At 47.4% G+C, this 13,496-nt stretch overlaps 1 protein-coding gene across 1 annotated transcript in view; it reads left to right on the top strand.

The window, feature by feature from the left end:
- The window catches only part of LOXHD1 (lipoxygenase homology PLAT domains 1), a 150,939-nt gene that overhangs the window by 129,073 nt on the left and 8,370 nt on the right, over nt 1-13,496 (top strand). The window contains exons 37-38 of the mRNA XM_066617852.1: nt 3,288-3,405; nt 8,002-8,179. Of these exons, the coding sequence (XP_066473949.1) occupies nt 3,288-3,405; nt 8,002-8,179 (296 nt within the window). The remainder of the gene's footprint in view (nt 1-3,287; nt 3,406-8,001; nt 8,180-13,496) is intronic.

Here is a 13,496-nt window from a genome sequence, read left to right as displayed (position 1 = left end):
CTCTTCATTACTAATGAACCCAGGGTGTCAAACAAAATCAATGAGTTTATAACACCCAAGTACAAAGAAACACATTACTTAAAATAAACAAATCAGCAGCAGCAGCAGTCATAGAATAAAACATTAAAACACAAATAAAATAAGGCACAGCACATGATCACTGTGTGTTAAATGAAAAATGCTGTCCTTGAAATGGCTTCAGCCCACTACAAAGGGCTTTCTCAAAAGCCAGGGTTTGACTTGGAGCCTGAAAGTGCTCTGTGTCTGAACGTGCTCCTCTCCTTACCTCTCCTTACCTCCTCTCCTTGCTGTGACCCCCAAATGAAGCTTCACGACCCTATTGGGTTCCCAAACTGCAGGTTGAAGACCACTGCTCTACGGCACATCACTTTTGGGGATGGCCAGGAAGCACACTGTGTCACCAGAACGTGTGTTCTGATGACGCAGCAACAGGATAGGACTGGGGCCTGAACCTCAGCATGTTCACCAGACTTTGACTGGCACACAATTTCGAGCCTCCGTTTGCAACCATAAGGACTTGAAACTTGCTTTCCCGTAACAACACAAAAACTGAGATTCTGGGGCCACTCCACTTCTATGACTTTCCCACACTTGCACAGAATTACAGAATATATGGAGACCTGTCCCTGTCCCAGAGCTTTGCCTTGAGATAAGTAGTGGAAGAGGAGGCAGTCCTTATTCACCTTCAGGCTAAGCACTAAGGGAGGCCGTAAATCTTTTCTTTCCTTAAGTAATAATACAAGGTGATATATGCATGAGAAAGAAACATCTCTTTAAACTGTCCCAGATAATAAGGCAATTTAATTTACATTAGTCTTAACTGCAAATAGCTTCAGGCAACACAAATATTGAAAAGTGGACGGGAGGGCAAGAATGAAACCCCTTTGAGAAATGAATCAGTATCCTGAGGAAAGAACCGTGCCAGGCACTTTATCTACACTGTTTCCCCCCCTTTCCCTTATTAGCCTTCAATTCAGATTTATGCTTTTGGGTGCATATAAATTAGAGCCAGCAAAGACCTTTCAAGCCACCCAGTCTATCTCTTTAGGGCGATAGCCTCAGTGTAATTTAATCAGTGTTTTGGGGCAGCAGGGCAGGGATGAATCCAATCCAGTTATTAAGAAAACTTTCAGAGTTGGCCCAGGGGGTTGCAGAGGCTGGAATAGCAGCCATATCATTCTGGACAGATGATCCCTGATGTTCTGTATGCTGGAGAGCTGAGCATGCAAAGCTACTTTGTACTGAGTCCAGTCATTGGTCTGCTTAGCTCAGTGCTGTCAACTCCGACTGACAGTGGCTCTCAAGGTCTAAGGCAGGAACTCTTTCCTGGCCTGAAATCTGAAATCAAAGATACAAGGGACTGAACCAGGAACCGTTTGCATACAAAGGCATGTGATCTCCCTTTGAGTCTGGTACCAGGCTGGGGCTTGTCACTCCCATAAGGTGGTTTCAGTGGTGAACATAAGAACAGCCCCACTGGATCAGGCCATAGGCCCATCTAATCCAGCTTCCTGTATCTCACAGCGGCCCACCAAATGCCCCAGGGAGCACACCAGATAACAAGAGGCCTGCAAGGCTTCCTGGGAATTGTAGTTAAGAACATAAGAACAGCCCCACTGGAGCAGGCCATAGGCCCATCTAGTCCAGCTTCCTGTATCTCACAGAGGCCCACCAAATGCCCCAGGGAGCGCACCAGATAACAAGAGACCTGCAAGGCTTCCTGGGAATTGTAGTTAAGAACATAAGAACAGCCCCACTGGCTCAGGCCATAGACCCATCTAGTCCAGCTTCCTGTATCTCACAGCGGCCCACCAAATGCTCCAGGGAGCACACCAGATAACAAGAGACCTGCAAGGCCTCCTGGGAATTGTAGTTTAAGAACATAAGAACAGCCCCACTGGCTCAGGCCATAGGCCCATCTAGTCCAGCTTCCTGTATCTCACAGTGGCCCACCAAATGCTCCAGGGAGCACACCAGATAACAAGAGACCTGCAAGGCCTCCTGGGAATTGTAGTTAAGAACATAAGAACAGCCCCACTGGCTCAGGCCATAGGCCCATCTAGTCCAGCTTCCTGTATCTCACAGTGGCCCACCAAATGCCCCAGGGAGCACACCAGATAACAAGAGACCTCATCCTGGTGCCCTCCCTTGCATCTGGCATTCTGACATAGCCCATTTATAAGATGGAAGGTGCACAGGAAGGAGACAAGGAGCTCTTCCCCAATGCACCGTATTGCTTGTAACACAATCAGTGGGGTAGCTGTAGGGGGCAGCACAGTAAGTACTGCGGGCACCACAATGTGCCCTGTAAGCAGTCCCTCCACTTGCTGTTGGAACCATTGCCAGCGATGGCCATGTGCAGGCGCCTGCCCAGAATTGCTCTGACAGGAAGTGGGAGGGGCCACTTACAGGGCATGTTGTCGTGCCTTCAGTACTTACTGCGCCACCTCTCCCGTAGCCACACCACTGATTCCCATTAATCCTTCCCACATCCTCTTCAAACACTCACCAACTCATCCCCTAAGTGGAGGAGACCACTAGCCAATCAGCTGGCTGTGATCTTCTGGCAAAAGCTTAATTGATGTTTTAAAGCAGTGGTGGCCAACTTAAGAGCACAGAGTCCTGCTAGATCAGGCCAAAGGCCCATCTAGTCCAGTTTCCTGTATCTCACAGTGCCCCCCCCCCCGGATGCCTCCAGGAGCACACAAGACATCAAGAGATCTGCATCCTGTTGCCATTCCCTTCCATCTGGCATTCTGAGGTAGCCAAATGCAAAGGAGTGACAACAGGGTTCAGGTACCTTGTTGTCTTGTGGCCCACAGGCCGAGCGTGTCCCCTATCCTGCCTCAATTCCATTCGGCACATGATCTGAGGTGCCACTGCCAGTCTGGCAGGAGTTGTTCCCTGGGTGAGAAGAGAGAATGCCTAAGATGCCCGAGCCACAGTATGGGAGAGTTTGAGCCAACTTTTCATTTTAAGCAGGAAGGGGCATCTGCCAGACCTTGAGGTATGCTCAGAGGTTGTCATATCCCTGTCAACCAACAATGTCAGCCAGATGAGATGGCATTGCAGGCAGAAGGAGGGTGATCCTGGATCCTGAGCAACTTGACCTGGGCAGAGCTCCTCCCACACAAACAGAACAGTTGGTCATATCTGTGAACAACTTATATGAGTTTTCAACCGGATTCTTTTTTAACCCAATGAGTGATTGTACCAGTGCCCAGATGTCAGCCACAGCAATCTGTGCCAATGTTTCATCACCCTAGATTTGAGATTGGACAAAGGGATACTTTCATCATGGAGATTCCTGACATCGCACCACTTAAGAAGATGAGGATACGGTCTGATGGGACAGGGTGTCGCCCGGATTGGTTTCTGGAACAGGTAGCTCACTTCTTCAAGTCGCCCACTGTATGTCAGAAGGGCTGTGGGTTTTCTGCAGGTTTGTGTCTGCTTTTGGAGAAGGATGAAGGAATTATACAGAGCATCAAAACCTTGGCATTGACTGCCAAGTCAGCCTTAGAACCATTTTATGTTGGCATCTTTCAGTCTCGGAAGACTATGGTATCGCGCTCTGAATAGTGGTTCAAGAACAGAGTGTCCTCTCCAGTGCATGAAACCTGGGTAAAGTAGATAAGGAGGATAGACTGTTACCCATGCAGCAAATCCCCCCTCTCCACGTTGCTGAAATGGTCCAATGGAAAGGCAGAAGCCAATACAGTTGGTTCCAGAGGCGTCGCAGGAGTTGCCAGAACATGACTGTGTTCAGCCATGAACTGCCTCAAAGACTCTGGCTCCGGATTTTGCCTTGAGGTTGGCTCCTGAAGCCTTTTCTATAACTGAATGTAGCCACAAGGCAGTGGAGGTTTGGGACTAGAGTTTTCCTTCTCTCAGAGGAGCTGCCTTCCCAGGCTAAGGAGTTCCATCTACCCAGTGGCTGTTTAGTCGCCTCTTAGGACAAGTACAGCCAAACTGAGGGCCTATTCCTATCCCCAGCCCCCACGGGAGAACCATTATGAAACCAAGAAACCATTGCAAAAACCATGAACTAGATATTTCTTGCTTCACAAATGCCCATAGAGCTCCACACAGGCCTAACAAACATGCCTTCTTCAAGAGACATTCTCTCATTCCTTGGTCTTGCCCAGAGACCTAGTGATCTCCATAAAGTACAAATTCTGCTCTTTTTTTTTCCCTTGGCAAGGTCACAGCTTTTGATAATGTTGTCTCCAATTCCTCGTTTCTTATCTTGGCAGAACTTGAGAACCAGGAGATGTAGGGAAAGCCAAGTGAAACCTATAATTTACCGAAATGGACTCTCTGCTGTTAGTCCTTATTAGGAAAGAACACTGGCTCTGTGCCGTTGCACCTGCAAAACATCACAAATCTGCTTTTATGATGGGAACTCCGGAAGAAAAGAGTAGCTGCCGTGGGCCTTTGGCGAGAAAGTTAGAAGCTCATAGGAGGTGGATGGCCAGGCTTAACTTGGATGCGTGTTGTTCTTGAAAGGACATTTTCAGATAAGCTCAGATTTCTTTTTTTAGCTGTTACAAAATGTCTTTTCTCCCTTTTCCACTTTGATGTGCCAGATAGTTTAATTCTTGTTGCTACCTCCCTGTTCTGTTAAAAATACAATTAAATCACATAGCTGTACAAAGAAAGAAAGAAAATACTTTTCAGCTAACCTACGTGCAATTTTTGTGTTAGCACTCACAATTGTGACTTTTTATTTCTAAATCTTGCCTTTTATACTCTAGGGTTGACTGCAGCTCCGTGGCGTAGCTAGAGGGGGTGCACCTGCAGCATGCAGGCAGCCCCTCCCCCACCCCTTTGAAGCCATTCTAGGCAGTGGGAGCAAAATGGAGACAAAGGCTTGACTCTGAGCAGGGCTGCTTGCACACTGCGGTGAAGCTCCCTACAAAGCCTAGTGCTTTGCACCCCTTTCTAGCTATGCTACTATAGCAGCAGATCTCACAGTCCGCAGCTGTAAGTCCCATTCCAGTGGCATGTAAGCTAATCTATTATCATGTAGTTTGGAGCCATCAGTGCAAACTCCGTGCAAACTATGCCTATGGCTCATTCAGCCTATGCTGGAGATGGCAAGGTGGCAGCAAGGGTGGTTGGGGGGCAGGTCAGGGAAGGAGCAAGGGAGCAGGCTGAAGCTGGGGTGGGAGGGGGAGAATCTTGGTGGCAGAGTCCAAGATTCTATCCCCCTGTTCCAGCCTCTGAAGTTCCAGCTGGTGATAGGTCAGAGGAGACCCACTGGCAGCCAGGCAGCTTATGGGAAAGTAAGTAAAAATGATATTTACATTCCTCTCCCAGGCCATCTGGTTGCTCTCCCCACCGCTGCATACAGTTCATGCTCCATTGGCACTACGGCATCATGCAGGCCGGTGGGGGATAGGACTGGGTTGTCAATTTGCACAACATGCAGGTTGCAGTGCTGAATTTTGATTCTTTTTTTTTTCCTAGAGGACACACAGGCCTGGGTGTTACAAAATGCACGTGCACCGACGTGCACACGTTCACTTGTGCATGAACACACACATTAATCATAAAGTAACATGCTCCTAAACAGTCCTTGGTAGATTTCAAACAGCGCAGCATGAAAATGGATCCCAGCTCTCTTCAGTTTCTATCAGTGGTTAATAGAAGAAAGAACACGCAGGAGAACTTGTGGGGGTAGAGATGGAACGTCAAACAGATGGTTCACTGTCAATGCTAAGTAGGCAAGATGAGAAGGCAAATTAAGCCATTAGCCTTTTAATTAACCATTTGTTGCTGTGCCGATCCACACGTTTCATACTCTTGAGTTTTCCTCTTCTTGCAAAAATGATATTAGAGGATTATTTTTATACTGCTTTCTTTTGTGAATGGCTAATTATAAGTTATGCTGTCTTTAGTTTACCCAGTGTAGACATTATGGAAGACCACTTACTACTGAATGGACTGTGTAAATAAGAAGGAAGAGTCTTGTGACACCTTAAAGACAAATGCATTTAGGGCCCAATCCTATCCCCTGCCAGCCCATGAACACGTTTATGAACACCCACTGCACTGTGGGTGGAGCACATGCTATGGGAGGGGTGACCAGTCAGCCTAGTAGATATAAGTGAAAAAACATTTTACTTATCCCAGTAGGCCACTTGGCTTCCAAGGGGTCTCCTCAGACCCATGCCAGCTCTGTGAAATTTTTGTAGCTCAGCTGACCCCACCTGGCTATTTACTTGACGATGGCCTTATAGCAGTGGTTCCCAAACGTTTTGTATGGTGGCTCCCTTGATCTATTGAACCATTGGCTGCAGTTCTCCATTAGGGCTACAATCTTATTCACTGTATAGGGCAGTGGGTTTTTCATGAGGATTCTGTGGCTTCCTAACTGGTTGCCACAGGTTCCCAGGAAGCCACGGCTCACAGTTTGGGAACCACAGCCCTATAGGGTAAAAAAAGAGCCAGGGTCCTATCTGTTTCTTCATTTCTGGCTCTTAAAGAAAATATATGTCCCTCTCTAAGTGTTGGTTTACACTCTTGATCTTGTAATGCCTATTCCTCCCCAGCAGCTGCTAGTCAGGAGTGGATCACACCCACACAGACTGGATGTAGTATTCATTTGTGCTCTGCATAGTAGTGGAACACCCCTCTGGTATTTCTTGCATCTCTTGGCCCAGTGGCATAGTTTGAAGGGGTACAAAGCACTAAATTTTGCAGTGAGCCTCGCCACGGCATGCAAGTGGTCCTTCTCCACTGAATATGACTTATGCTGTGTTAGATGATTGGTCTGTGTCGCCCAGGAATATCTGCTCTGACTGGCAGCAGAACTTCAGGGATGCACTCAGAGGTCTTCCCTGATTCAGTCACCTGCTCTTTCTAACTGGGGATGCCAGGATTGAACCTGAGACCTTCCTACTGCAAAGCATGTGCTCTGCTACTACTTCCCCTAATGTAGCGTTCCCAAAGTCTCCGAGGACAAAGGTGTGCTTTTTTGTTTTTACTTACCTGAGTGCCAGCCTCCTAGGGAGTCTGGGAAGCCTGCAGACCCCTCTGCAGCCTCCCCAAACTTTCAAACCACTGAATATAGTAAAAAACATCCACTTTTGTGTTCGTGATGATTCTGCTGTCCCCGCTCCCCCTCCCAGGCCTAAACCTTACCCCAGCCCATCCGTCCTCCCCCTGTCCAGTTCTGTCACTTCCCCATTTTCTGATGCCCTCCTCCTGCCCAGGAATGCCACCCTGCTGTTGGTGGAATAGAGATGTTCCTGCCACCTACTAGGTGCAGACGGGCTGCCAACTGGCACTGGACTCCCTACTGGTGCCTTTCCCTTCCTTGCCTTCACAACGTGCCTTATGGCACATTTGCAGTAGGCATTGCTGGGCACTGCCTGGCACTGCCTGGCATTAGGATCAGGCTGCCCATCAATTTCAAGTTTGGGTTCCTGAATCGGTGGGGACAAACTGAAATTCATGGGACCAACACTGAAGGGCATGTGCTTGTTTTATTTTCCGGTTATTTTTGCTGTGCCAGGGGATTGAAAAATGGGGCAAGTAACAGGGGTAGCATTTTGTGCATACTCAGAAGCATTTTCTTTTTTGTAATCTCTTTACATATTGCAGAGATGAAACATCCTCATGATCGTATTCTTTGCTTAGTGTCATCAGTGCTCATGGAATTTTATAGAGTAACATGAGCAAAAAAAAATCACAGGTCTTTGCCCCAAGAAGCTTACAATCAAACATTTGATTAATGTGGGCAAGGGGAGAAAGAAAGGCAAAAGTATATGTTAGCAGAATAATGTGCACAAATGCAGTCGCATAAACCCAGATTTTTTTTTTCCAGTTAAGGTGAGTCTTACGGGGATAGCAATCAAAATAGGCTCCAGGTCAGCTTCCCTGGTTCTAGATCCCACACTGACAGAGGTGAAGAGCCAGCGTCATTATTTAGACAATGGCTGGTGTTCCTCCAATTGCTTTGATTCCTCCTAGATCATCATGAAGAACCTGACTACTGAAGAAGTGACCACGTTTGTATACAATGACTGGCTTTCAGTACAGTGGGGTGACCATCGCACTCTGGCGTGGGAGATGCCAGCCATGATCAACAGCCAGCAGATGATGGACTACACAACATACACCGTTCAGGTTAAAACCAGCGACATTGGAAGTAGGTTCCTATTTCCTGTATTCAGTATTGGCCCTTCAGAGTAGACACTGGGCATAAAGTGAGGTGGTGACCAGGACTGAGCCAAATGCAAAATGGTGGATTTAAAGGAGGAGCAGGCCTTTCTTTTGGTTGCTATTGCTGGAAGTGAGGAACCCTTGCTGATTGACTGCAGGTCATCTAGGGAGCTACCAGCACAGTGGAGTAGCTAGAGGGGATACAAGGCACTAAGTTTTGCAAGGAGCCTCACCACAGCATGCAAACGGCCCCTCCCCTTCAGAGCCATTCCAGACGTGGGTGCAAAATGAGTCATCCAAAGGCGAGAGGGAAGGGCCGATTGCATGCTGTGGTGAAGCTCCCTGCAAAACTTAGTGCTTTGCACCCCCTCTAGCTACACCACTGTACCAGCATACCCAACTCTACCTTTTCCCCACCACTGTGTAGCATAAATAAATGTCAGTTGTCCCACACAGTGTGACCAGGGTTGCAGCCTTAAGAACACAAGAAGAGCCCCACTGGATCAGGCCACAGGCCCATCTAGTCCAACTTCCTGTATCTCACAGTGGCCTACCAAATGCTTCAGGGAGCACACAAGAGAGTAAGACTTCTTGGCACAGATAGTGTTGCACTTCTGGAGCTGCCTACCTGAAGGGAGTATGTTGGCAAGAGGACCTTTCTCGGATTGGAGATTAGCTGGAGGTGGTGCTAGAACCATTCAGGGGTGTAGACCCCTCTGAATACCAGTTGCTGGTGGGTGGGTGGGTGTATGCATATAAGTAAGTGGGGCAAACAACAGGGAGTTCTTTGTCTTCCTGCTTTGCTTGTGGGCTTCCTGGAGGTATCTGCCATGCCCCATCCAGTATCTTGGATGCTGGACTAGATGGTCCCTGGGTCGGATCCATAAACATAAATGGATATGTTTATGAGAGTTTGTGGCTGTTCTTCATCTTGACGATTCGGTTTTTGTACCCATCGTGTTCCTTGTTAAATTTCAAACAGCGTGGATGACATATTGTGATTTTTTTTTATTATGTCAATTTCTGTAAGCGGCTTCAGGAGCACTGCTGGGAAGCAGGGTAGAAGTCAAATGCCCAAGGACTTATCTGAGGTATCTTGAGCTGGAGAAGACACTCTCTAATCAAGAGGCACACACAGCTGCTCACAGCCCCAGCAGTGTAGGAGGCAGGGCCAGATTAACCTTTGAGCAAAAGTAGCATATGCCACAGGCTTCATATTTTTGAGGGCCCCCCACTAAATGCTTGCGGGCTGTCTCTGGTGAAACTGGCATCTCACAATCTAGTGACCCTGTTGTTGCTACATCTAGCAATCCTGGAGTAGCTGCATGGAATGAAATCATTACAGGTGTCCTTAATAACTTCATACAAATAAATAAATTTATTCAAAAGAAATAATTTCATTCAGCTTCAGCCACAATCCTATTTTAATATTTAGTATTTATGTGTATTATAAAACATTATATGTTTTAATATTTATGTATATTTAAAAATAAAATTTAGGGCCCCTTTAAAACATATGCTACAGGCTCCGTACTAGCTTAATCTGGTCCTGGTGGAAGGCTTCCATACAGGCAGTTCCCCCCTATGTGAAGACAGCATAGGGGCAGTAGAGTAGCTACAGAGGGATGCCATGTAAATATTGCCATACACTCTGTAAGCAGTCCTTCCCATTGCTGTTGGAGCAATTCTGGGCAGCGACGGCATAGGAAGCAGTGGTCAATAGGATGTCAAAGTAAACCCCTTTGCTCCAATAATTTGTTTATTAATTTGCATCCCACTTTTCTTCCCCCCTAAACACAAGATAGCAAGCATGGGTTTGCTCAAGCCGTCATCCATCCACCCCCAGGCAGGCCATACCTGGTGAACACTTGCAGTACCTTTTGAACCACACCCACCTGCCATTTTGTGTGTGCGAAAAGACTCCAGTACTCTCGTCTTCAAAGGAAATTTAACCTATAAATCCAGAGAAGGGGGCATTTTATGATTTGGCTTGGGTAGAAGAGAGTTGCGCAAAATGCACAGCTGGTTTAAAACAAATTCAAAGAAATTTGCAGGAGGTCTGGTCTAGAGGGTAGAGCCTCCATTTGCCTGAAGATAACATCCACAAGGTTGCCGGTTCGAGGCCACCGGCACCGTGCGACCTTGAAGCAGCTGACAAGCTGAGCCGAGTTATTCCATCTGCTCTGAGCATGGGAGGATGGAGGCCAGAATGTGAAACCAGATCAGAAAGAAACATCTGAATGTTGTGGTTCTTGAAAGATAGAACCTTCTTTCAATTGTAAAAATCCCTACAGGGATTTAAATAGCCTGCCTATGTAAACCGCCTTGAATAAAGACCAAGAAAGGTGGTATATAAATACCTGTATAAAATATATATATATTGTATTGGCAACCTTCAGTCTCGAAAGACTATGGTATCGCGCTCTGAAAGGTGGTTCTGGCACAGCGTCTAGTGTGGCTGAAAAGGCCAATCCGGGAGTGACAATCCCTTCCACACCGGGAGCAAGTGCAGTCTGTCCCTGGTCTGTCTCCCTGGCTATGGGCCTTCCTTCTTTGCCTCTTAGCCTCAGACTGTTGGCCAAGTGTCTCTTCAAACTGGGAAAGGCCATGCTGCACAGCCTGCCTCCAAGCGGGCCGCTCAGAGGCCAGGGTTTCCCACTTGTTGAGGTCCATCCCTAAGGCCTTCAGATCCCTCTTGCAGATGTCCTTGTATCGCAGCTGTGGTCTACCTGTAGGGCGCTTTCCTTGCACGAGTTCTCCATAGAGGAGATCCTTTGGGATCCGGCCATCATCCATTCTCACGACATGACCAAGCCAACGCAGGCGTCTCTGTTTCAGCAGTGAATACATGCTAGGGATTCCAGCACGTTCCAGGACTGTGTTGTTTGGAACTTTGTCCTGCCAGGTGATGCCGAGGATGCATCGGAGGCAGCGCATGTGGAAAGCGCTCAGTTTCCTCTCCTGTTGTGAGCGAAGAGTCCATGACTCGCTGCAGTACAGAAGTGTACTCAGGACGCAAGCTCTGTAGACCTGGATCTTGGTATGTTCCGTCAGCTTCTTGTTGGACCAGACTCTCTTTGTGAGTCTGGAAAACGTGGTAGCTGCTTTACCGATGCGCTTGTTTAGCTCGGTATCGAGAGAATGTGTGTCGGAGATCGTTGAGCCAAGGTACACAAAGTCATGGACAACCTCCAGTTCATGCTCAGAGATTGTAATGCAGGGAGGTGAGTCCACATCCTGAACCATGACCTGTGTTTTCTTCAGGCTGATTGTCAGTCCAAAATCTTGGCAGGCCTTGCTAAAACGATCCATGAGCTGCTGGAGATCTTTGGCAGAGTGGGTAGTGACAGCTACATCGTCGGCAAAGAGGAAGTCACGCAGACATTTCAGCTGGACTTTGGATTTTGCTCTCAGTCTGGAGAGGTTGAAGAGCTTTCCGTCTGATCTGGTCCGGAGATAGATGCCTTCTGTTGCAGTTCCAAAGGCCTGCTTCAGCAGGACAGCGAAGAAAATCCCAAACAAGGTTGGTGCAAGAACACAGCCCTGCTTCACTCCGCTTCGGATGTCAAAAGGGTCTGATGTGGAGCCATCGAAGACAACAGTGCCCTTCATGTCCTTGTGGAAAGATCTGATGATGCTGAGGAGCCTGGGTGGACATCCAATCTTGGGGAGAATCTTGAAGAGGCCGTCTCTGCTGACCAGGTCGAAAGCCTTTGTGAGATCTATGAAGGCTATAAAGAGTGGCTGTCGTTGTTCCCTGCATTTCTCCTGCAGTTGTCTAAGGGAGAATACCATATCAGTGGTGGACCTGTTGGCTCGGAATCCACACTGCGATTCTGGATAGACGCTCTCTGCAAGTACCTGGAGCCTCTTTAGTACAACTCGGGCAAACAGCTTTCCTACAACGCTAAGGAGAGAGATGCCGCGGTAGTTGTTGCAGTCACCCCTGTCACCTTTGTTCTTGTACAGCGTGATGATGTTTGCATCCCTCATGTCTTGAGGTACTCCACCTTCTCTCCAGCAGAGACGGAGGATTTCATGCAGCTCAGTGACTATGATCTCTTTGCAGCATTTTAGGACTTCAGCAGGGATGCTGTCTTTTCCAGGTGCCTTGCCAAAGGCAAGGGAGTCCAGGGCCATGTGAAGTTCTTCTAGGGTTGGTTCACTGTCAAGCTCTTCCAGCACAGGCAGGCACTCAATGTTGTTCAGTGCTTCTTCGGTGACTACATTTTCTCTGGAATATAGCTCAGAGTAGTGCTGCACCCAGCGTTCCATCTGCTGCGCCCGATCCTGGATGACCTCGCCTGTGGCAGACTTCAGAGGGGCAATATACGTAAACCAGCTGTGCATTTTATCTCACCAAGTGCTTTCCAGTTGGGTACAAGAAAAAGCTTCACTCTCTTGTTCAAAGAAGGCCAATCCATTTTGTACAATCACTTCATCCCCTCTTATAAAGCAGCCTTTAAAAACAAAAACCCAGATCCTAAAAATGCAAATACCCTAAAATCTGGTCGACATGTTTACGAACTTGGCATTCTCCCAAGTAGACCTGCTATTATTGCAACGTGAGGTGTGCTTTTTTAAAAAAAATTATTTGTTTGTGTGACGCTGAGCTCCAGCCGACAAAGGCAGACGAAAGAAGTGGAACGGTAGCTATTGAAATCAGCAACTACATCTCCTCTTTTTCCAGGAAATGAAGGGTGATGGGTTTTAAGGATGGCAAGTTCTATCTTGTTATGAGCTGAGATAGCCAGTGGGGGAAAAACAAATTAGAGAATGAATGAGGCGAACTTATTTTTTTATCAGATTATACAGCAGTTGGCGTAGCAGCCCATCTGACAAAAAACCTGCAGGTTCAGAACTAGCTGGATTGCCACATCTCTCAGTACAGAGGCAATGGCCTGATGCAGACATCGGTTTGCAGCTGTTTGGGGGCCATGTGCAGGATTTGAGGATCTTTAGGGGGTCTGCCATGCCCTAAACAGAACGTCAGTTTACCAGCATTCATCAGGGGTTCTGCACTGCTCCTGGTCACATTATTTATTTGTTGTAAAGATTTAGATCTCATTTTTTGATTGAATGATTCCCCCAGGTGCCTTACAACAGATTACTATTGAGGTATGCTAGTGTCTGAGTAGTTCTGGCAGTACTAGGTGCCAATGGGATTGGGGCCTGAGACTGTCCTTGAAAATGATGTTCTGCCTGGCTTGTGGTTAAGCACACAACCCAGTTCAGTGTAAGTGTAGATCTGGTATTGCTTTGGATTAAAAACACATCCACGGACAGTCAAATGCTGAGTGTTT

The sequence above is a fragment of the Tiliqua scincoides genome, chromosome 2 (genome assembly GCF_035046505.1).
Source record: "Tiliqua scincoides isolate rTilSci1 chromosome 2, rTilSci1.hap2, whole genome shotgun sequence".
Classification (NCBI taxonomy): Eukaryota; Metazoa; Chordata; class Lepidosauria; order Squamata; family Scincidae; genus Tiliqua; species Tiliqua scincoides.
The sequence above is the reverse complement of the archived record's forward strand: the minus strand, read 5'-3'. Positions and strand labels throughout refer to the sequence as shown.